Here is a 26,444-nt window from a genome sequence, read left to right on the forward strand (position 1 = left end):
TAGTGGTTTTCCAAGTAAAAAAATAAGTGTATAAATGACCTATCTTTCTGCTTACCACACTGAATTAACAAACGTGATTTTGACATATTTGGTGTGTGTGTGTGTGTGTGTGTGTAAAGAGAGAGAGAGAAAGAGAATGAGAGAGAGACCCTTATGTTTCCTCCATGATTTTATTTGCTTCCCACTCTCCAGAGAGGCAATCAGAGTCATGATCAAGGACCATTGGTTTATATGATCAAGTGCCACATACTTTAATTATATGTATAGATTTCTTAGATTTCTAAATGTATGGAATTGCTTTGTGTATTTCCAATTTAGGTAAATGGTAGTATGCTATCTGTAATGCTCTAGAAAATCTAATTTGCCCCAAAACTGTTTTTTTTAAATCCATGTTTATAAATACATATAACATTTAGGTCATTTGTTTTAACAGTATGTACATATATTTAAGTCATTTGCTCTAAGTCTATGGTACGAATATACCTCAGATGATATAACTGTTTCTTCTTGAGCAGGTTAGTTGGGTTGATTCTAATGTTTTACTATGATAAACAAGGAGGCTATGAACTTTCAGATACATGTCTCTGTATAAACTTGGGCCCATTTGTACTTGTGTGTCTAGTTTTTAAATTCTTGTCGGTTTTTTAAATTTTCCAAGTGATTATCTTTTCATTTTACATGTATTGGATATATATTCCATTCTCTAATTTGTTTTATATTTTGTTTATTCTATCTGATCATACAGAATTTTTTAATTTTAATATAATGAAATCTTACAGAATTTTCTATAAGGGGTACACTTTTTGAATCTTGCTGAAGAAACCCTTATATATCACAAGGACATAAAGACATTCTCCTACTGGATCTGTGGTGTCTTTGACATTTTGAACTTGAAGGATTGTGGACACAGCACATTCTCTCTGCTTCGCCGTAGACCTCATCAGGCTTTATTCTCTCACACTTGACCAGTTTCACGCATTTCTCCTCAGGTACAGGAGGCCGCATTCCTGGATTAGACAAACAATAAAGTTGCACAAACGAGATTTCTCAGACTTGGTTTCCTTTGAATTAAATTATTATACTGTGGAACTCCAATCTACATTTCCTTGGAAATGAGGCTTTGATAGAATTAATTCTGGGAGATGGACAGCTTCTATGAACTATTATTTGATTTGCAAAGCTGTACTCCAATATACAGAAGCTGAATAATTTGATTTATCACCTGTATATAATAAGCTTTATAGGAGTTTTGTTTTCTATCTTTATATGCCAAACTAACAACGTTAACCCTGGTGTATGTGGCCCTTAGATGCTGGACTGGAGACTGGCAAGTGCACATGTTATCCTGGCCGTGACATTGATGCTGTGGGGCTCAGGAGAGGTGCTCTCAGTGGATGTAGCAACAGAGGTAATGGGAACTAGCTTAAGGGATTATTTATGAATGTAAGCCAGTTCTACTAATATTTATGAATGTAAGCCAGTTCTACTAATATCAGAAGCAATGGATGCTGACAAATAGGGGAATGCCTTGAAAACACAAAATCAAGGAAATTAGCATTTTTTTCTATGTCTTGTCCTCACTGTCCATTCAGAGAAAGCCAGGTATCTAAACATTAAAAGGAAAAAAAACTGGAATAAGCAATATTTGTATTCCTTGAACAAAAATTATGAGAGAAACTTTATCATTTCAGCCTCGTGTATAATTACATTAAATACAAGTGGTTTTATGTGAAATTTGAAGGTTTTTATATGGCAAAATTGACTAGTTTTGGCCAAACTTGTTATTACTATACAAATGTTTTCTTCTTGCTAAAGTACAAAGGAAAAAAAAATGAGAACACATCTTCACAGAAAGGCAAGTTAATTCAGCTTATATGAATTTATTAGAAACAAATATTCTTCGTACTTAAACAAAGTGAAGAGTCTGAAATGCATCTTACCAAAGAGCAAGTTTTTTATGAGTTCTATGATTTTTTTGAAGATTAAGAATATCTTTTCCCTGGCTGGTGTGGCTCAGTGGTTTGAGTGCTGGCCTGCCAACCAAAGAGTCGTCAGTTCTGTTCCCAGTCAGAGCGCATGCCTGCGTTGCAGGCCATGACCCTAGTGTGGGGCACTCGAGAGGCAACCATACATCGAGGCTTCTCTCCCTCTCTCTCCCTCCATTCCCCTCTCTAAAATTAAATAGATTAAATCTTTATTTTTTAAAAGAATATCTTTAAAAATAAACAAAACTCTATTGTGCATATGTCAGTTGGAAGAATAAAAACATATTTTTTGGAAGATGCTCAGAGATAATGAAATATCTCCCATTTTTTCCCCTTTTGAATATTTGTCTCCTGCTCTTTAGAATTTCTTTCTCATGATTACAGAATTTTTCTCCTCTCCAGTTTCTATGTTGTCATACTTACATAGGGAAAGGATAGACGTTGAGATTTTAAGAGGAGATTAGAACAATATTGCAGACTGCACTGTAAGTAACAAAGAGCTCTGAGCAATTTTTAATTCTTTATACAATGGAAAGGTGTTGGAGATAATTAACTTCATGGCAGAATTCAGGATAGAATAGAAAAAAGAGGGAGATAAAAGAAAAAAATTATAAGACAATAAGCAGTGAAGAGGACCTGATATGGGAATCATGAAGAGCAGAGGGAAGAGAGGTTTTCCAGGAGGAACCAGACTTAGTTACTGTAACATAACAATTAAGATCGACCCAACAGCGTTGAGTCTGGGCGTCAGACTATAAGAATTTCCAAGACAGTTTCTGAAGTCAAGGATAAAAAGGCTTGGAAAATGCTACTCTGCTGTTTTATTGAAGAAAATAAAAGAGAATGGAAGAAATAACTCAACAAGGACAACCAGAAGTAAAGGAAAACTGTCTTGCCTAGATCAAGAATCTGACACATGAAAGAATGTGATTAAAAGACAGAGATCCTTGGAGCTAAGTTTCTTCCCATAGGGAAATATTCTCAGGCTCTTGGAAAAGACGTACTATGTGCTAGACTACACAGTGACTTGAGTTTGTTAACAGGAGCATTTTAAAAATGCTGTGATTGGGCCTTGGAAAGGAAAAGACAGAATTCACAAACTAGACACCCATACTTTTATGACTTGGATGAACTACAAAAGGGCGGTATGTGCAACAGACAAATAAATAAGAAATTTTACATGGGGCAATAAAGTCATTGAGAAAGATCTGAGTCATTGCAGACATGCCTTAATATGTGTTAATAAATTGCATGATAAAAATGGTAAGCCCCCTGAGGGCAGAGACAGCTAGATTTTGTTCATTGTTGTATCCCTTAAGTCCAATTGCAGAACCTGGTACATAATGAATGTGTAGTGGCTTGAATCAATAAAGAATGAATGAATGGTGAAAACAATAGCATAAAGTTCAGTGTTTTTCAGAATTAATTCAGTAAATATTTATCAGAAATGAATTGAGTACTAACTATAAGCAAAGTACTGGGATAGGCATTTAATAGAGCAAATAAAGGACTAATTAGGCATCATCACAGCCCTCAAGGTGCAATACAATGTGCAATACAAATATATTGTAATCAATCTAATACAAACGAAAATGCAATGAGTGCAAGGATCAAAGAAATATAGCTACTGTGCTATGGGAATGCCAATGAAGGATACAGTTGTTATTGGGAAAGAATCTGAAAGAATGGTCAGTTAATATACTAAATTTGAGAGGCAGGCATGGAGTTCTCTTTTGGGGTATGTGTGTGTGTGTGCGTGTGTATTTTGTCTTTAATTTCTGCTCAGTGTCTGTCACCACTATGTGTTTTGTCCCTAAAAGTCTCTCTGCGTCATAACTCCTCAAGAAATCAAGTTTCATGACAAGCATGTCAGCTAAACTTAGCAAAAGCCAAATGCAAGGATTGCACATATTTGAGGTGAATGGGATCACCTTTCTTGCCCAGCAGGCTTTGGATGCTGAAATCAGAGATGTGCAGTCGCCACCCACAGCTAGGGAAGAGAAATCAGCAGCTGACCTGGCAGCAAAACTCATGCTTCTTGATGAACTGGTATCGCTGGAGAATGATGTAATTGAAACAAAGAAGAAAAGGAGCTTCTCTGGATTTGGGTCTCCCCTGGACAGACTCTCAGCTGGCTCTATGGATCACAAAGGTAAACAGAGGTAAGTGAACACTTGGAGAAGGAACATTTTCATTTTCTCCTTCTTCTACTCTGGGTTCAGAAAAACAGAATTCCACAGGGAAAAAAAAATACAATGAAAGCCTTGTACATAAACAGATTCGACAGCATGTTAGCTAACTTGTGAGTTTCATAGTATGATTTTGGATATAACTGTTGGAGGAGCAAAGTGATGCTACAGTATGTATGCTTCCACGCTTCTGTCATGAAGTTTCCTGAGGGCGATGCAGTTGCTTGTGGTTATAAAATACCTACAGTAAGACATCGCTGCATTTGGAAAGTGAGCTATGAGATAAATATTACTGTTAATTGAGTTTTCTATTTATTAGAGGTAACTAGAATACCATTTTTTTAAACCAATGATACAAAGCTTCCTAAGTTATGTGAAGAATTCAACTCCTCTATACACAAAGGTAGTGATTTCTTAGGACTTTGAGTCAGAACATGTGTATTTAAGTCAAATTTCTCATCATTTCCAGCAATGTAACTTGTATAAGAGTCTTATCCTATGTGATCCTCACATCAATTATCTGTGAAAAGGGGAGAATCACTTATCTTTGTAAAAAATCAAATGAGCATATTTTTTGCATGCTTTTTTAAACATTTTTATATATTTTATTTATCATGCTATTGCAGTTGTCCCAATTTTCCCTTTTGCCCCCCTCCACCCAGTGACCCCCATTCCCTCTGGCAATTCCCTCCTTAGTTCATGTCCATGGGTCACACATTTGTTGGCTACTCCATTTCCTGTACTATTCTTAATATCCCCTTGGCTATTCTGTACCAACCAATCTGTACTTCTTAATTCCCGAACCTTTTCTCCCATTCTCCCCATTCTCCCTCTCAACTGATAAACCTACAAATGATCTCCACAGACAACAATGAGGTCTGTTCTGCTTGGTGCTCGGTTTGTTTTTTAGATTCAATTGTTGATAGTTGTGAATTTGTTGCCTTTTTAACATTCATAATTTTGATCTTGTTTTTCTTAAATGAGCCCCTTTAACATTTCATGTAATAATGGCTTGATGATGAAGAACTGCTTTAGCTTTAACTTGTCTGGGAAGCACTTTATCTATCCTTTGATTCTAAATGATAGCTTTCCTGATACAGTAATCTAGGTTGTAGGTCCTTGCTTTTCATCACTTTGAAAACTTCTTGCCAATCCTTTCTAGCCTGCAAAGTTTCTTTTGAGAAATCAACTGACATTGTTATGGGAGCTCCTTTGTAGGTAACTACCTGCTTTTCCCTTGCTGCTTTTAAGATTTTCTCTTTAATCTTTGGCATTTTAATTATGATGTGTCTTGGTGTGGTCCTCTTTGGGTACATCTTGTTTGGGATTCTCTGTGCTTTCTGGACTTGCATGTCTATTTCCTTCACCAAATTAGGGAAGTTTTTGTTCATTATTTTTTCAAATAAGCTTTTAATTTTTTGTTCTTTCTCTTCTCCTTCCAGCATCCCTATGATTCAAATGTTGGTATGTTTGATGCTGTTCCAGAGGCTCCTTAACTTATCCTCATTTTTTTTGTATTATTTTTCTTCTTGCTGTTCTTTTTTAAAGTGTATTTTATTGATTATGCTATTATATTTGTCCCATTTTTTCTCCCCTTTATCCCCTTCTGTCCGATATCCCCATTCCCTCCAGCATCCCCCGTTAGTTCATGTCCATGGGTCATACATATAAGTTCTTTGGCTTCTCCATTTCCTATACTATTCTTAACCTCCTCCTGTCTATTTTGTAACTACCAATTATACTTCTTATTCCCAGTACGTTTCCCATTCTTCCCCTTTCTCCTCCCTCCTCACTGATAACCCTCCAGGTGATCTCCATTTCTGTGATTCTATTCCTGTTCTAGTTGTTTGCTTAGTGTGTTTTTGTTTGCTAGGTTTAGTTGTTGATAGTTGTGAGTTTATTGTCATTTTACTATCCATAGTTTTGATCTTCTCCTTTTTCTTAGATAAGTTCCTTTAACATTTCACATAATAAGGACTTGATGATGATGAACTTCTTTAACTTTCCCGTATCTGGAAAGAACTTTATTGGCCTTTCCATTCTAAATGATAGCCTTGCTGGATAGAATAATCTTGGGTGTAGGTCCTTGCTTTTCATGAATCTATGCTGATTGAGGATTGTATTTTATCCTCATTTTTTTGTATTCTTTTATCTTCTTGCTGTTCTGATGTATTTCTCCTATGTTCCAAATCATTGATTTGATTTTCAGCTTCATCTATTCCACTGTTGATTCTTTGTAAATTTTTCTTTATTTCACTTAGTGTATCTTTCATGGCTGCCTTGGTCTTTTTTATGCTGTTTAAGTACCCAATGAGTTTCTTGAGCATCCTAATAACCAGTATTTTGAACTCTGTAGCTCATAGGTTGCTTATCTCCATTTTGTTTAGTTATTTTTCTGGAGTTTTGTTCTATTCTTTCATTTGGGCCATATTTCTTTGTCCCCTCGTTTTGGCAGCCTTGTGTTTGTTTCTATGTATTGGGTAGAGCTGCTTTGATTCCCTGTCTTAGTAGCATGGTCTATTGCAGAAAAGCGTACCTGTAAGTTGGATGGGGCAGAGCCTTAGGTAATCACTAGGGCAGGGCAACCCATGTGAACCAGGTTGATGGAGTCTCAGATATGGTGCCTCCACTTCATGGCTCCGTGTGAGGGAGGGCTCAGAAAGAGGACTATGGCCTCTGCCTGGCCTCTGGAGTTTTGTCCAGGAAGAAGCTGTCCCCCAGCACTTGTCCTGATGCCAGACACCTCTGTTTCTCCCTGTGTGCCACTGGTGCCCTTGTAGCTCCTCTCCCAGTGCTAGAGCCCAGAGGGAGTGAGTCTGATTAAGACCTAAGTCTATTGCAGGCCCTTGAAGAGGAGATACCTGAGAATTCCGCAGTTTCTTCCACCACCCTGTCACTGATTTTCACAGCTAGAAGTTATGGTAACTTGTCTTCCTGGCACTGAAACGCTAGGCTGGGTGGTCTGGTGTGGGGTTGGGATCCCTCACTCCTGAGGTATCTCTCCTGATTTTTATCCACCACTCATGGGAGTGGGGCTGCATGTTCCACATCTCCATGTCTCCACACCTCCTGTCTGTCTGGATGATTATGATTCTTTAATTCCTTGGTTGTCAGACTTCCATACAGCTCAATTTTCTGACAATTCTGGGTGATGTTTATTTTGTAGTTTAGTTGTAATTTTTGCTGAGGTTGTGCAGGAAGCTGAGCCACATTTACCTATGCCTCCATCTTGACTGCCAAATGCATACTTTTTAAGCTGTGAATTATTATAACAGAATTAGAGTAATTAAATCTCCCTTTATTCATTGATTACTGTCAGTACTTTAAAACAGTCACCCCAAACACTTCATTTCTGTCTCCTTAATATCTGTTCCTCATGCCATAAATTTCACGTAACAATGGCACAAGAAACCACTCAATTACCAAAGTCTGGTTTTTTTTGTTTTGTTTTCCTCTTTTTTCTTTTTTTTTTCCAAAGTCTGGTATTTGGGGAATTTACAGTAATTCCTTTTTCTCAGCAGGATTCATTTTGCTCACTCTAAACACTCCATTTTTCACTAAATTCTCTAAATAATATTTGTTTTATGTGTTAAATATCTCAGAATTTTCATATTCACTAAGACCTTATTAATTCTGGCCTAAATTATCCTTTTCAGATATTTTATTTCTTTAGTCATTTTTCATCTTCACTTCCACCACCATCACCATCCATTTACCTCCCATGCACTTTTTATTCTTCTGTGGGGGGATCATCTAATGCAAAAATCTTTTTGTGAAACATCTCTATTGCTTACAAGATAAACACAAACTTCTTAATGAAATCCCATAAAGGATTTCACAGTCTGGCACCTCATTTCTTTGTGCACTTATCGTCCTATCCTTCGCTCCAGTCTTGCCTAGTTACCTGGAGCTCTAGGACATGCCATGCCTGTTCGCGGACCCATGAGGTGGTGTGCTCAGTGACGCCCAGCATACAGGATGAAATTTGCTAGCCTCCTGTTCTGAAAGATTCTCAAAGCTCTGCTAGGAAATAAAATCACCTCTTGGGGACTCTCATTTACCCCACCTATACTTGAGAAATAATCTCACATCTGCATTTTGAAATTCAGACCCTATTTTAAAGAAACAAATACAAATGAGCTCTAGTTACGCTCTAGGCACTGTGTTGGTATATGGTGGAAACGAGGAGGAAAATCTAGTTTCCTTTCCTCAAAGAAGCCACATACTAATAAGAAACATAACAATGTTTATAACAAATTATAACACAAAGCAAGAAAATATATGTGTAAAGAGCAATTTATAAATGGAAGTTCAAGGGATAAGTGGAGAGAATATTGTACCCTCTAGTAAATACTATTTCTTTGAATCCTGGGCCTTGCAACTTCTAAATAATTTGAAAATTAATACATAAATGTTATAGGTAAATATTTATATCTGAATTTATAATAACATATATACCGTATGTATTGCATAAATAGTATATTTATGATATATAAGTATATAATGTATATTTATGATATAAATATATTACATTGAGTTTTCATCATAATATCTTTAAGAAGTGTCATAAACAGAGACTTTATTAGGAGATAAACTCTATCTACCTAACATTGTTCAGCTTGCAAGAGGTAAACTGAAATTAGCAAGAATTTAATTACCATATGAGCAGATTTTTACATATAAAGGCTAAAAATAAACTATTATAAAAAATAAAAAACATTGTTCTCCTGAGCACTTCCTGAGGAAGCTACTAAATGAGTTCTTTCAGGCAACCAAAATGACTGGGGAAACACCATTGTGAGGATTGGTGCGAGCATAACTTTGGAATTAAAGTAAATGATGGTTGCAAGAAAACAGTGTCACGTGTTATACAATTTGATAGAACAAAGTTTCAAATGCTTCAGAGACAATAATGAAAACACATAAAATTTAAAATGAGTTTTTTATTGCTTCATGGCTATTAACTAGGAATCAAAGGATTTTGCAACAGTTTCTTGGGGACATACAGAAGAAAGAGAAAAGATTGCCAAGTAGATTACTAACTAAATTTAATGAATCTATTACAAAAGAATAAAAGACAAAAACAGAAAAGAGAGATAACCAAGGTTTTTATATTAAAATTACTATAAAAATAACCATACGAATAAAAATGAAAATTCCTCTGTTAAAAAAGAAAGCACAATAAAATAGAACACAGTAAAACTTTATATAAAGACTCATACATATAAATATTACTTTTAAAACATAATAAATCCAAAAGTATTGACATATAAGTAAGTGTAGATGGATGTAACTTACCTGTTATTCTACAGGTTATTTCACATTGACTCACAAAGTAAAATTTAACACTTTTTGGTGTATGAGACACAACTAAAAATAAGAAGATTTTAAAAGGTTGACAATAAAAGAATGGACAAATTTTGCAGGGAAAAAGAATAAAAATTAAAGTGTACAAAATATATTTTAAAGAGAAGCCACAGGGAATGTTAGGAAATAGAAAGATATTAATGATAGGTTACTTTGCTTCATTTTTAAAAATCCAAGACAGATTATCTATTGAAAATTTATAGAAGACATACAACATAATTCATAAAACAGAAGTTAATAATCTGTTTTGAACTCTGAAATTCAATAACAGAAAATACAATTTTTTCTCAAGTACATATGGAATGTTTACAAACATTTATCTGAGGTGATAAATACCCTCAAGAAAATTCAAAAAAATAGATGGATCACAAAAGTATCCACTACCAGAAATGCAATAAAAATAGAACTGCATCATAAAACCAGAAAGCAAGAAGGCACTTTTACCTAGAAGTATAAACCATGTCATTAAATAAGCTGTTAGGTCAAAGAGGAATACAGAATAATTTACATGCTTGATTGAAAATAGTAATAGTGGTAGTGCAATATGATGGGGCAGATAAAGAAAATACCAGGTAAAAATTATCATTTTAGTAATAAAAATAAAGTTAAACTATGGAGCAAAAATCGAGAAGGAACAGCAAAGCCACGAAAAGCAAGGGCGGAAAAGTTGAACAATGATAAAAGTTGAAATCTAAAAGTTTGTAAAGCAAAGCAGAATATAATAAATAAATGCTAAGCTGTTTTTTAAATAACAAAAGGACAAGCCACTAGCTAGCCTAATTAAGAAAAATTAGACAACAAATTCACAAAATTAGAAATGATAAGACAGAAATAAACATGATAAACCCTCAAAACAGAAGAACTTTTTAAAAAGAATAGGAAACCACTTTGCTCAACTGAAGTCCTAGAAAATAATAGGTAACTTTTAGAAAAATATAATTTACAAGCATTGACTCCCACAAAAAGACAAAAACCGTTCAATTACCATGAAGAATTCTTTTTGGTCTGGAGGAAAGCACCACATCTAGATATTTTCACAGGAGCACTTTACTAAAACTTATCAGATAATCTCAGCATTATTTTAAATTTTAGAACATAATAAAAAAGTAAACTTTCCAAGTTTATTCCCTGAAATATAATATTGACCCCCCAATCAAAACTATTACATTTTAAATATAAAACTTTAGACATCTCATATGTTAACATCAATGCACTAATTCATATATAAGATGTTAGCAAATGTAATACCACAGCATTTAAAAAATATAACATGTCTCAACCAGTGGGTTTCCTTCCAAGAAAGTAAGTATGATTCAATATTAGGAATTCCTTTCGTGTAATCCATCGTGTTAAAAGAACAATAGAGAAAAAGCCTATGATCACATCCATAGATGTTAGGAAAAGTATTTGATGAAGTCTAACATTTACTCATATTTTTTAAAAAGTAAAGTAAGAAATGACAAATACTTTCTTAACGTGGTTTGTGTGTGTGTGTGTGTGTGTGTGTACACCTCAGCCCAAAAGTCAGTATTTTACTCAGTGGTGAAATATACTGGAAGTTTTACTAAAATGAGGAACAAAAAGAAATGCCCATTATTTACATTACATTTTAGAGATGCATTTAGACAACAAAAATACAAAAATTATAAAAGTAAGAAGTGGTTATGTTTATTTACAAATGACAAGTTGGAAAACCAAGATAGTGGAAAACTAAAATGATGAAACTATTTGTATACAAAGAAGTCCATAAACATATAAAGCTAATAGCCCTTTTATGTACAAACAGAAATCAGGTGGAAGATAGAAGACCTCATTTACAATAGCATAAAGAAGGGAAAATACCTATACAAAAAGCTAACAAAGAATGTCCAAACAACATATAAGAAAAACTACAAAAATAATGCTAAAATAGAAAAAGTAGACTTGAACAAATGGAGACACATATTATGATCTTGGATCAGACTCAAAAATAGAAAGACATCATTTACACAATGGAATACTATGCAGCAGAAAGAAAGAAGGAGCTCCCACCCTTTGCAACACAATGGATAGATCTGGAGAGTATTATGCTAAGTGAAATAAGCCAGGCAGTGAAAGACAAATACCATTTGATTTCACCTGTAGTGGAACCTAATCAACAAAATAAACAAGCAAGTAAAACATAACCAGAGACATTGAAATAAAGAACAAACTGACAGTAAACAGAGGGAAGGGGTGAAGATTAATGGGAGAAAGAAGGGGAAGGTCCTCAAGGAACACCTATAAAAGACCCAAGGACAAAGCCAAAGGGGAGGTAGGATTGAGTGTGGGAGATGGGATGTGAGAGTGGATTTGGCCAGGGATGTTGGTGGGGGGAATATGGGGACAACTTTAGTTGAACAACAATAAAAAAAGAAAAAAATAGAAAGACATCAGCTCTTCCTAAACTAAATTACAAACAACATGATTCCAATAAAATACAACATTTCTTTGAATTCAAGAAGTTATTGTAAAGGTCATCTGCAATAAATGAAAACTAGTATAGCCAAGAAAACCCTAACAAAAGAAGACAGACGAGCACTAACAAATAGTTTTAAATATTTTATTTTCCCTTGTTTTTAATACATATTATCAGCCCACAAATAAACCAAAACAAAACAATAAGTAAACCCAATTACATATGTATCATTAAGAGTAGCACTCTAGAGGAAAGCATTGGTGAAGTTCTGTATAGAGAAATAGGTAAATTCTTTCACACTGTGATACAAATTTCAAAAAAATTTCAGAAAAATAAGAAAAAAATATTTCATTTTTTAGAAGTTCCCATGGCAAATGATACCATAAAGGAAAGAGAAAAAAGAATTGGAAAGATCTTTGTAACTCATATAAAAGATTAAATGTTAACTTATACCTTTAATATATAAAGAACTTTTAAAATAGAGGAGAAAAAGGACAAAGCTATTAAAAATGAAGTAAAAAATATTTCACGGAAAAAAGAAATGCAAATGACTCTTAAGCACTGGGTAAGATGCCAAGCATTCTCAGAATGAGAAAAAAGCATATTAAACTTTATTGACATGCTGATTTTTGTAGGTTAAAATGGCAAAACTCCATAAAAAAAGGAAAAATAATTAATGAGGCTATGAGGAAAAGACATTCCCATATGTTGCCGATTAGAATATAAAATGGAGCCGAGGTGGAGGGGAATGTGGCCATACCCAGCAATATTAGATGTGTGCTTACCATTTAGCCCAGCATTCCCACTTCTAAAAATCTCACAGGCAAAAACAGTAAAAAACACATTGTGTATAAGCTATTCATTTTAGAATTATCTGTAACAACAAAACACACGAATCCATAAGGGATGGGTTGAACCAACTATGACACAAAAGTGAAGTATTACTGTCAGCTATAAAAAAGAACGAGGGCTACCTCTATCTACTACTATAGAGTGAGATTTATGACACCGGTAATTAGTGATGGCAAAACGCATACATATGACCGTGGTGTGTCACTATTAAAACTGGCAATACAAGTACAAAATACTTAGAAAAGCAAAAGGATAAATATAAAATATTTTTAATGCTTATCTATAATAAAAGATAGAAACAGTGTAAAGGGATCAAAAGTAAAAGCTAGACTTATTTGAATACACTCTGTATTGTCTTTGGAACCATTTAAATATTTTACATATGATGTAACAGCAAATATTAACATTTTATACCTAAGTAATAAAAATAACTGAAACAACATAACATATTCTAGTTAATGGTATTGCTGCACAATGAAGATTCATTGCAAGTGGTGAAATAAAATACTTTGACTGTATGTCCCTAGTGAAATATATGAGGAAAAAAAGTAGGTGAAAGAAACCTTAAAATTATTTTTGAGAAATTATATTGTTGGTAGTACTATGGGTCTTGCTAGCTAAAATGCCTGATTGTGTTTTGTAAGACAATCAAATAAGCATTTTTTAAAATATTTTATTTATTTATTTTTAGAGAGAAGGGAAGGGAGGGAGAGAGAGAAGGATAGAAGCATCAATGTGTGGTTGCTCCTCATGTGTCCCCTACTGGGGACCTGGCCTGCAACCCAGGCATGTGCCCTCACTGGGAATCGAACCAGCGACCCTTTGTTTCACAGGCCCGTGCTCAGTCCAGTAAGCTACACTATCCAGGGCTTTTGGTATTCTAATTTTGTCATTTCCAGAGCTAATAAGAACTGGGTTACACAACATGGAATAAAAATGACAGTTGATGTTTTACTCCTTCAGATTAAATTCTAAGGGCATTTCCTACATAAGTTTTCTTAAGGATTCATATTTTTATGCAGGTATTCCTGTTCTTGGTCTTAAAACAAATGTTAATTTTTTGTATAAGACAGTGAGACATAAGAAATAACTATTGCATAAAATATTTTTATACACATCTTTGAATTTTAATAGAAAAATAATTTTAGATTTCTTTCAAAGTATAATGGTAACTCAAAGTTTAAGATTAAATTTTCTATTATCTGTTAAAAGATATTTCAGCATTATTTAAATATATATAATAAAATCACAGGACTAAAGTAAAATATTTCACATATTTAGTAGGAAGAATGTACAGTTTAGGGCTTTGCAATTATTTTGTAAAAAGGAGGTTCATAAAAATTATAGTAATTTTGTTTGGGAAAGCTGGACCCAAGCTTATTTGCTGCTCTATTATCACATCACATGAGATAGGAGTTTTGATCATTTAGTCTAGAAAGCTTTACTTCTTTATTTATTTTTGAATTCCTAACAAAGCCAGGAATTATCTTGTTACCTTAATGTGAATGAATGTACAAAACATTTTCTCTGTTGTTTATAAACATCTGTGACTTTCATGTACATGCCATCGATCTTTCTCCTTCTCAGGCATGCATTTCCTGTCTTCCCATACTCACCACTAGAAGGTTATGTTCTCAGATCCAGTCGCCACATTGGAACTCTAAAGATCTCACCCATCACTAAATCCAGAGATTCATAAGCTTTTCTATGTGTGTCTTGGACCCTTTGCCACTCGGTGAAACCTATGAATCCCTTATAAAATATTGTTCTTAACTGGATAAAACTGATAAGAGTTCAAAGATTACCAATATATAAAACAGAATTATGAACATATTTTAAAATTGATTATAATATAACAATATATGCTTCTTTATTAACATATGAAATAATAAGATCTAAAAGATGGGTCTAAAAAACAACTATAATTTCAAGTAGTGTTGAACTAGAAAACAATTTCAAACTATCTACAGTCACTAAAATGTGATCTAAATGCACATGTGATTTTCATTAGTGACAAAGATCTAGGTATTACTAATACTATTGTGATTTGTTCTGTACATTCATAAGTGAAGCAAATGTTATATTTCAATTAGAGGGTAATTAAACTAAAGATATAATATTTTCTCAACCACACTTAAGGATCCCTGAATTATAATGGCACATGACTCCAGATTTTAAAACTCTGAGTTTCAAGCATATGAAAAACATTATTTTCTTTTCAATTACTATAAAATAATCAGAAAAAAAATTTTGAACTCTGCTTTCGATAAGGTCCATAAGAGATGATATGGAAGAAGGAATGTAAAGTTGGGGAAAAATAAAAATGAAAACGAATATAAAAGGTTAAATAGGGCACGCATAGTCTATGTCACATCACATTAAAATGAAGCAAAAAGCAAGTTATTGGAAGGGGCCGCAGTTGACTAACTGGTTTTTGTTTTATCTTACATGTATTGACACTAGCTTTGATTTCAGATGGACGTGCAAATTAATTCTCAGAGCAAATCACCTCAGCTATGCTTCAAAGTCCAAAATATTGTCTTCATTCACTTCACTTGATTAAAATCTGAAAGTAAATGAATGGTTAGTTCATTTAAGCAAATAAAAAAAGCAGCTATGATGGTATTTCTGGCAATATTATCTGGATGACTATTTAATATTAAAAGATATTAGTGATTTGCCTTAAATTTTTCTATAGGATGGTTTCCCCCAGTCCTTCACACAATAGTAAAAATACCTTACAAAAAAAATAACAGTAATACTCTATATTTGAATTTCATTACTATAAACATTTTACAACTGTAATTGCTTTAATTCTCTCATTAATATTCTGAGATCAGCAAAGTGGATAATGTCATTTTGTCAGTTAGTGTTCCTAGAGGAAACAAACAGTCCATTTGAAATAGAAAAATTTGAGAAGGGTTTATTCATGGCAAGACTATTTGCAAAAAAAGAAAAAACGGGTACAGACAAATGCTGATGCATGGCACAGCCTTGTGGGGCCCTGGTCTGAGGAGTCAGATGCCTCCAGCAGATCACTGACCTTCAGTCAGAGGGAAGTGATCTTGCAAAGAGGGAGCCAGGTGGAATTTATTCTGATCTCACCCTCACCTCCTCTCTCCTTTTAGTCTTTCCAGCCAAGGCCACCATTTACCTGCCCCAAACCAAAGTCAGAAAGCACAGGAACCTTTTTCTGTGATGCAAAAGGATCACAGAAAACCTTCCCAGACTGAAAGCAGGGTGAGAGAAAGCACAAGGTGGATCTGGAGAGCTGATAGAAGATGCCCGGCGCAAATACACACGGTCTATAGATTCCGGTCAATAAACACTTTGCTTCATAACATTGTTATTATAACTACTAAATTGAGAGAGGAGGACTTGTTCAGACAAAATCAGAACACAGTTTTAAACCCCACCCACGTGCATTCAAACCCATTCCAGTAGTCACTGTTTCCTGCCTGTTTCTTGCATACAAACAAAAGCAGGTACCATGTAACTAACTCTATTGGTCACATTGAAATAATGCATATCTCTTTGGTCCCTTTTGTTAGAAAAGCAACCATATTTCAGTACTTAAAATAATCATTCTTATGTCTTAGCCCAAATCACAAATATTATGAAGGTTTCTCCTTTTCAAAGTGGAGAGCTGCAGTGGGAAGGGGCTGCAAGTCAGTTTACCCTCCTCTCTTCCTCTATCACAGGGAGCTAGCTGCCTCTGCACCCCTCCTGTGTTGGGGATGGGGTGCAGAGAGGTAAAGGAAAGTCTTACTTGACTGGTACTACCATGACCTTTAGTACTCTCTGGCTTCCGGAAATGCTCAAAGCTGACTCCTTATCTCGGAATGTCTTTGTAGGGTCATTGCATAACCCTATTGGAAACGATGATGTAAATTAGTGAATATCCTTGCCCCCAGGCATGCTTCTCTTTCAGCAGGGCAATGTTGCTTCTCATCATCATCCTACCCTCTAAAATCATTTGTCACCACCACCAGCGTCCTGCTGAAGTTGCCTTATGCATAACCCCTGGCAGAAGGCCCTTGGGAAAGGTTCTTTTTATCATTAACCTAGGTCAACTCTTCCCACATGCTTTCTTGACATCAGCTCCACAGAAAACCCACATCCATGACTCTGGTCACTGAAAGTGAGCTGTTGTTTTTTATGTGTCCATCTCCTCACTCTGGCAGACAGCCGATTCTCACAGCTTCTTGCCTCTTAGATTTCACAGACTTTGTTCTATCAGGTCTGCCTTGCTTCAACAGGTATGTGTATGAAGCTCTCTGAGTAGTTTTCTTAAAGCCCTTCCTCTATATAAATGAGGAAGGAAAATGCTGGTGTTGCCTAACAACTTACTCCAGAGAAATTCTCTTTCTTTACCTATTCAACACCAATCCTTTTATGGGATTAAAGTTGGAAGAAAACAGTTTGTAGCAACCTCCTTTGCAAATACTGTGTAAGTCTAGCACTTTTCTTTGGAATGCAAGAGGAAATAATACTTTTTCCCCCTACTCTTTTTAGGCCACACTCAAACAGAGATAACCAAACAGAGGTAGAAAGAATCCCACTTTAACATTTTGGTACAGTTTTTATTTAATCTCTACAATAACCTAGGAACATATTACCTCATTTTATTGGTATGTTTTCAGAGAGACAAAATTATTTCCCTAGCTAGAATGTCAGGTTGCTTAACTCTAATTCCAATGACTTACACTTAAGTGAGCTGCTCTGATAAAGAAATTAATGTTCTGTGTGAATAAGGCATCTGTTCAAGTCCAGGAACAGTGAGGTTCATGACAATGTACGCATTGAATAAATATTTTTGGAAAAACTATACTAATGATAAATGAGTTTCGATCCTAAGCCAGACATGAAGTTCAGACAGAAGTTGAGAATAGCAATTTTAGCTTTACTTTGTCAATTATGATTGCCCTTCTTGATGACAGCCCCAAAGAGTAAAAGCAAAAGTCCTAACATATCATTTCCTTTCCAATTCACTGTGAAGCAATGCCACAGACCAAGGCCAAGCTAGGTACCTCATGAGGTTTGCTATTTCTTTCCAGTTCTTATTTGGTAATGCCGAGAGGGAGTAGTTCAAAATGGGCCCCATTTCAGAGTAAGAAACACTGAAAAAGGATTCAAAGTGCAGTGCCCTATTTCCACACTTCCTTCCTCCTCCTCACTGAAAACCCTGGCTGCACCATAGGAAATTCTCTTGGGGGAAACGATCTTGGGCCTTTTATTCGCAGTAATAGTCCTTGCAAGCCTCTCCGCACCCCAGCACGCCACCACAGAATGAGAAAGTCCCTTTGCTTTTTCTCCCTACCCTGACTCATATATAAAGGTTTTAGACTTTCCCCTAAAAGAGATAATACTTGATTCCATATACAGGCTCTGAAATGTGAGTTACCCACTTCCCTTCACCCTCCCCCCTTAAAAATTCCAGAAGACATTTTTGTATAAATCCATTTGCTGGACAGAAGTTTCAAACATTTCATTAGACCCTCAAAGAAGTTTGTGAGCCCAGCAAATGAAGATTTCCCTTGCCCTCTCCTTTAGCTCTACAGCAGTTTTTAGGTTAACCAGGCCTGGGTTATTTTACACTAAACACTGTCAGTCTCATCGTTTGATTCCCGTGCTCATGGTTTGCTTCAGAATGCCTGTGCCTATGGCCCATTGCTTGGAATAAAACTCTGGAAGCTGATGTCATGCCTAGTCCGCACCATCACCATACATTTAATAGAATCTCTTTTTAAAATTGAATTACCACTTTTGAGATAGAAGTTCCAACGTCAAAAGTCAACTTTCCCCTTATCAAGGAGCACTTCCTTTCCTCATTCTAAATGTGTCCCATTTATTAAGTCATATGTCCCAGCCTCATGTTTCCATGTAACCGAACTTCAGTTAGGGAAAGACAGGACCCTGCCCCACCTTCTCACTCCCTGATTCCCAAAGGAGAAGTACTCATTTATCTGATAGGCCAGGTTGCGAGAAGTAGTTAAGCATGTCCAGCTCAACCCCTCCCTTCCTGTTTTTATTGGATAACTATGAATACTTTTGTAAATCTGTCTAATCCAGGGAGGAAATATAAGGAAATCTTTTAAAATGCAGATTAAAGTCATATTCTACATTCAGCTTGATCAAAATGGCATTTTGATTTCTATGCATTGATCATTCGTGTCTTATTTCTCTGTTGTTTCTCAATGTAGACTTGAGATCACAAGACAATATACACTGGCCCCCAAAGCTACATCATCACTCAGACTTAATGCAGTCTGTCCTCATCCCAACATTCTGCAACTTGAATTTAAACATTACTCTGTGGACTTTGATGATTTCCTTTTTCATTCTTTTCTTTTCTTTTTTTTTAAAGAACAGTGATATTTTTAGTTATTTAAATTATATTTATTTATTTTTAGAGTGAGGGGAAGGGAGGGAGAAAGACAGGGAGAGAAACATCAATGTGTGGTTGCCTCTCACATGACCCCCACTGGGGACCTGGCCCACAACCCAGGCATGTGCCTTGATTGGGAATCGAACCGGCAACCCTTTGATTCTCAGCCTGCACTCAGTCCACTGAACTATACCAGCCAGGGCTCCTTTTTCATTCTTTACAGGGCCGTGCTGAGTCCTTTTCAGTCTGTCCTCACACATCTGTCCTTCTAAGCGCATATATTCTGTCTTCTGATAGTCATTTCTTAATTCTATAATTTAATTTTAAATTAAGACAATCAAGATTGCAGGATTCAGGGGTCACTACTTGTTTAATTATTTCTACATGCTCCATAAAATTTTCCTGGAACCCCCAAATTGGCTGCAATTTCTTCTCCTGTGGAATCCCACAGCACTTTGAATGTCGCTGTGTTAATATCTACCGCTGTGCAAACAAGTTGACCAGAAATTAGGAGCCTAAGACAAAAATAAGCACTTAATGTCCTCACAGTTTCTGTGCATCAGAAATCCATTGAAAAATGTGCTGGGTGCTTCTGGCTCAGGGTCTGTCCAACATTACAGTGAAAATGTTGGCCAAGGCTGTGGTTGTCTGCAGGCTATACCTGAGCTGAGGGTATCCGTTGCCACCGTGGCCCGCTCAAGGCGCACAGCAGGGAGTCTCAGTTCCTCACTAGCTGTTGGCAGGAGGCCTTAGTTCACTGCCACATAAACCTCTCCATAGGACTATGAAAGTGTTTTTAGGAAATGACAGCTGATTTCCCCTAGAGTGACAGATCCAACAAAGCAAGGCAGAAGCTGCAATATATTTTATTTCTTAGGCTTGGAAGTCACACATCCTCATTCCCACAACTTACTATTGGTTACAGAGAACATCCCTGTTTAAATGTGAAAGGAGACTGCATTAAGGTAAAATTATTGGAGCTTGGCCACTATACTTATCTAAACTTTAAAGAATAATAATTTAATTTCATATTTCACTAATCTAAATTACTAAACTATTTAAAAGAACATCTTTCATTATCATTACCATATTCTCTCCTTTTGCATATAACTCACCATTGATGAAGCTGTATGCCTTTCTTAAAAAGGGGCAAGTATTATATTGCCCCTTTAAGATGTAGCAGCAAAACAGATGATTTGTTTAGGGTACACTCTCCATACCCTAATTTCTAGGTTTCTTTCTTTGAAACTCAAAATTATAAACAAGATAAATAAAAGTTGGGATGTATCGAACCATTGGGAAAAAAGTGTTTAAGTTCACGTGAAACACTTATTAAAATTAATAAAGTTCCTAACCACAAATAATCCTTAATTTTGTTTGCTCTTCCCTTCTACCCCCTCACCCAGTCTCTCCTCCCCGTAACAGCTGTCAGCCTACCCTCCATCTATGAGTCTGTCTTTATTTTGCTCATTACTTCAGTTTGTTCCTTAGATTCCACATATGTGTGAAATCATATGGTATTTGTCTTTCTTTGACTGGCTTATTTAACTTCGTATAATGTTCTCCAGGTCCATCCACACTGTTCTCCTTTTTTGTGGCCCAGTAGTATTCCACTCTGTAAATGTCCCATACTTGCTTTATCCACTCATCTACTGATAGACACTTGGACTGCTTCCAAATTTTGTTGAGGTAAATAACACTGCAATAAACATAGGAGTACTTATTTTCTTCCAAATTAGTGCTTCAGGTTTCTTTGGAAAAATTCCCAGAAGTGGAATCTCTGGGTCATAAGGCAGTTCCATTTTTAATTTTTTGAGGTATCTCCATACTGCTTTCTACAGTGACTGCACCAACCTGCACTTCCAACAACAGTGCAAAAGTGTTCCCTTTCTTATTTTTAAAGGTTTAACTTATTTAGTTTTAGAAAGAGGGTAAGGGAGGGAGACAGAGAGGGAGAGAAACATCAATGTGTGGTTGCCTCTTGAGTGCCCCTATTGGAGACCTGACCTGCAACCCATGCATGTGCCCTGACTGGGAATCCTTTCATTCACAGGCTGGCACTCAATCCACTAAGCCACACCAGCCAGGGGAGAGTTCCCCTTTCTCCACACCCTTGTCAGCACTTGTTTGTTGATTTATTGATGATTGCCATTCTGACAGGTGTGAGATGATATCTCATTGTGGTTTTAATTTGCATTTATGTGATGATTAGTGATGTCGAGTAATCCTTTCGTGTGTCTACTGGCCATCTGTATGTCCTCTTTGAAGAAGTGTCTATTCAGGTCCTTTGCCTGTTTTTAATTGGATTGTTTGGGTTTTTTTGGTGTTGAGTTCTACAAGGTTTTAATAAATTTGGGATATTAACCACTTATCCAATGTATCATTGGCAAATATGTTCTCCCATTCTGTGGGTTGTCTTTTCATTTTGTTAATGATTTCCTTTGCTGTGCAAAAGCCTTTTAGTTTGATGTAGTCCCATTTATTTTTTCTTTTGTCTCCTTTGCCTGAGAAGATATATCAGAAAAAATACCACTATGAGCAAAGTCTGAGATTTTGCCACCTGTGTTTTCTTCTACTATTTTTATGGTCTCAGGTCTAACATTTAAGACCTTAATCCATTTTGAGTTTAATCTTGTGTGTAGCATAAGAAGGGTCTACTTTCATTTTTTTTTAATTATCTGTTCAATTTTCCCAATACCATTTACTGAACAAACTATCTTTAGCCCATTGTGTGTGCTGGCTTCCTCTTTTGAATATTAATTTACTATAAACACATGGGTTTATTTATGGACTCTCTACTCTGTTCCATTGATTGATGTGTCTGTTTTTATGCCAGTGCCATACTGTTTTGATTACAATGGCCTTATAATATAGTTTGATATTAACTAGCATGATTCCTCCAACTTTGTTCTTTCTTAAGATTGCTGTTGGCATTGGGGGTCTTTTTTAGTTCCATATACATTTTTGAAATATTTGGTCTAGTTCTGTGAAATATGTCATTGGTAATTTGATAAGAATTGCTTTGTATCTATAGATTGCTTTGGGTGGTATGGACATTTTAATAATGTTAATTCTTCCTATCCACGAACATGTTATGTGCTCCCACTTATTTGTATCTTCTTCAGTTTCCTCCTTCAATGTCTTATAATTTTCTGAGTCAAGGTCTTTTACATCCTTTGTTAGATTTATTCTTAGGTATTTTATTCTTTCTGAGGCAACTGTGAATGGGATTGTTTTCTTAATTTCCCTTTCTGGTAGTTCATTATTGGCATATAAAAATGAAACTGATTTCTGGATGTTAATTTTGTATCTCACTACTTTACTGAATTATTTATCAGTTCTAGGAATTCATGGTGGAATTTCTGGTATTCTCTATACACAGTATCATGTCATCTGCAAATAAAGTCAGTTTTACTTCTTCCTTTCCAAGTTGGATGCCTTTCATTTCTTCTCCTTGCCTGATTGCTATGGCCAGGACTTCCAGTACTGTGTTTAATAAGAGAGGTGAAAGCACACATCCCTGTATTGCCCCCCAATCTTAGGAGGAATGCTTATAGTTTTTCCCCATTGAGTATGATGCTGGCAGTGGGTTTGTTAAGGTATGTTCCCTTTATTACTACTTTGCTGAGAGCTTTTATCATAAATCTATGCTGGAGTCTTAGTTATCATATGGATTTACATATTCTCGCATCATGATGTAATTAAATAAAAGAAAGCATAACCAGAAGAGAAGGTATGACCCTTAATTAATTTCTTTAGAATAGCATTATCTAAATACCAAAACCATACAAAGAGAAAACAAGAAAATTATAGTACAGCTTTATTAATAACTATAGATACAAATTCCTACCAAAAGAATTTGTAGAACAATTTCAGTAATGTATTAAAAAGATCATATACCATTATAATGCTGGGTTTAACACAAAAGTAGAGTATAGGGTGACTTGCCTTTCAGAAAGTCAATAACTTTAACAAATTAAAGAAATAAAGCTATATTATCTGAATAGATTCTGGAAAAGCATTAAAAAATATTAAACATTGACTAATGATCAAAATCACCAGTAAACTAATAATAAAAGGGAACGCTTTTTAACCAAGTAAGGGACACTTACTAGAAAAACTTACAACATACTATTAAATGATATCACTTACAAGAAAATAATCCAAGGAACTATGGAAGGTATTTATGGGGAAAATTGTTAAAATGCATAAGAAAGCAAAATATAACCTAAATAAATTATCTTGGGTAGTAAGATTCAATACCATAAAGGTTTCAGTTCTCTCTAAAATGACTTATACTTTAGATTCAATACAATTCCAGGTAAAATTGCAAAAAGGATGCTCCATAAATCTTGATGAAGTAATCTAAAATTTATAAATAATTAGGTATGAATATAGGGAAGAAAAGGAACATATGTCACCTATCTCATCCCATTAATAAAAAATAAAATGGCTTCAAGAGAATTAAAAATATATATGTGAAAGGCAAAACTACAAAAGGATTTTAGGATAACATAGGAGAATATTTTCACAATGTTAGAGCAGAAATGACTTAACAAACACAATAGTGATAAAGTTGGGGTGCTGAGTGACCAAAGAGAAGGGGCTAAGCCAAAACAAGAAACAGCAACTCATAGCAACTGACAACAAGATGGTGGCTACAAGAGAGAAAGGGAGCGTGAGGGGAGGTAAAGGGTGAAGGGGAGATAAATGGTGATGGAAGGAGACTTGAGTTCAGTTGGGGAACACACAATACGATATACAGATGATGTGTGATAGAGTCGTACACCTGAAACCTACATAATATTATTAACCAATGTCACCCTGGTAAGTTGAAAATAACTTAAATGTAAAATAAAAGTGAAACAGCATTAAAGATTTTCATGAAAAACACAATTAAGAAGACTAACCGCAAATGGGAAAGGATATTTGCATATAACTGACAGTCTAATATTCACAGTTTATAAAACCCTCCTAAAATTAATATTTAAAAGAAAAATAAAACAATAAAGAAACAGCAGCAGACTTGAACAGGCACTTCCAAAAGAAGAAATTCAAGTGGTCATTAAACAAATAAAAAGGGGAGCAACTTCATTTGTATTGAGCAAAGACAAGTAAAACCACAATGGGATATGATTATAGAAGCATGAAACTGGAAAAATTTAAAATCGACAGTAAAAGGGTTGGCATAAATTTAAAACATTAAGAATAGTCTTACACTGCTCTTGGACACATACATTGGTACAACTTTGGAAAAGTCTGGTGCTGGGTAATAAAATTCTATATGGGCATAGCTAGTAATTCCATTAAAAATATACACTATAGAGAAATCCGTAAGTGGGCACTACAGGTGGGCATAGCAACATTTTCAGCTGAACATTACATGGCAATAATAACAGAAAATACCTCAAACTTTCATCCACCATGGAATGCATAAATAAACTATTGTATATTCATACAGTAAAACATTATACAATTAAAATAAAGCAACAGTAGCTATGCATGTCAACACAGACTAATCTCAAAACATAATATTTACTGGAAGAAGTCAAGAAGACTTCTAAATGCATACCTTATAAATTAAATATCGGAACAATCTCACCTACAGAGTTTTGAAAATCACCTATGGATTATAAGGAAAATCAAAGGAATTATTAGGCCAAAATTGAGTCTACAGGTTGTCTCTGGAAGTTTGAATACAATATTTATAACTTGTTTTTGGATATAAAACATTTTCAGTAATTGAATTATCAAAGAATATAAATGTTAAAAAATCATATTTGGAACAGGAAGTCTATATTTTAGTGTGAAGTTTAAAGTTATATTTAAAATAAACAGTCCATTCTTTTCTATTCATTTGGTAGATATTCTTTATCCTTAAATTACTTTCAGAATATTTTTAGAATGGAAAACATGGATTGGGTTAAATGGATAAACTATATGTATTCATATATACATATATACAGATATATACATATATACATATACACACACATATATAACATGTCATACCAGTATTTTGTCACAAGAGGGACTACATAGTCAGAAAGTACAGTTTTCTCTTTTGGCCTTAAGAGTATTTCTCTGTCTTAACGTTTATGTTTTACACTGTGTATTCTTGTCAGTTTATTATGTCACTGCTATATATATTTCATATCAACAAAAATTTTAAGATAAATACTATCTTAAAATAGTTTGTCATTTTAATTCTTAATGGATACAAGACTGTTCAGAAACTATTTAACTTACTGAGCTATGACCTTTTTTGGGTTTGTCTGCTTTATGGCAATAATTTCCTTTTTCGATTAGTGCTTAACACTTTAAATATCAAATGGATTTTTTCATATCTATTTGTTTTATTTATTTTTTCTTACTTGATTTCAAGATACAAGTAAGCATTTGCGACCAACCCAAAATTTGCTGGTTAAAGTAATTATGGATCTATTACTAAAAGAAAATCATTCACGATCTAGGTCTCTGTCCACTTGACCAGTGGGTTTCAAACTCTGCGGGGAGGACCCTAAGTGTTCCTGGCAACTCTTTCAGAGTCACAGTATTTGGGGGAGGTGGGGCACTCCTCTACTGAGACAATTCTTCACTTAACTTCCTAGATATTGCTCTCTTTTACAAGGCTTTTATTTGTAGACATGGTAAGCTTCAAATACTTTGAAAGTCACTCGACTAGATGACAGGATAGTAAAATCAGTTAAAGTGTATAAAATATTTTCCAGTGTGTTACCTCATTAGCTTGTTTCAAGTAAAATGTGAGCTCTACTAGCTAATACACGTCTTCTTCACCACTGTACCCAGTGCAGAGAACAAATTGCACATGATTATGCATAAAACAATTAAAATAATGAACAAATGTGTTAAATGAATAAACAACTCCCAGAAGACAGGCAGAGCAGGTATTCCTTGGTTTTCATTAAAAAGGAAAGAGAAGCTCAGAATGATAACAGGCTTATACACATAATCCAAGATTACCCCTCCTGGTTCCTAATACTTTTGGGATCAAACCTGGGAAAAGAAGGGAAGGAAAGAACAGGGGACAAGGAAAGAAGGAAAGAAGAAGAGAATTTATTTTGCGTTTCTCTATCCCACAAACGCCTCTCATATACTTGAGCAAAAAAGGACTAACTGTAGTAAAGAGAGAAAATGTTATTTTCATTTATTTTACCTTCATTTTTGAACAAAAATAGATTGGCAGTATGGACTAATAAATGTTA

At 35.0% G+C, this 26,444-nt stretch overlaps 1 protein-coding gene across 1 annotated transcript in view; it reads left to right on the plus strand.

Moving 5' to 3' along the window:
* Positions 1-1,309: 1,309 nt before the first annotated feature.
* The window catches only part of OSTN (osteocrin), a 33,926-nt gene continuing 8,791 nt past the window's right edge, over positions 1,310-26,444 (plus strand). The window contains exons 1-2 of the mRNA XM_024556364.3: positions 1,310-1,408; positions 3,933-4,147. Coding sequence (XP_024412132.2) covers positions 1,310-1,408; positions 3,933-4,147 — 314 coding nt within the window. The remainder of the gene's footprint in view (positions 1,409-3,932; positions 4,148-26,444) is intronic.

The sequence above is a fragment of the Desmodus rotundus genome, chromosome 2 (genome assembly GCF_022682495.2).
Source record: "Desmodus rotundus isolate HL8 chromosome 2, HLdesRot8A.1, whole genome shotgun sequence".
NCBI lineage: Eukaryota > Metazoa > Chordata > Mammalia > Chiroptera > Phyllostomidae > Desmodus > Desmodus rotundus.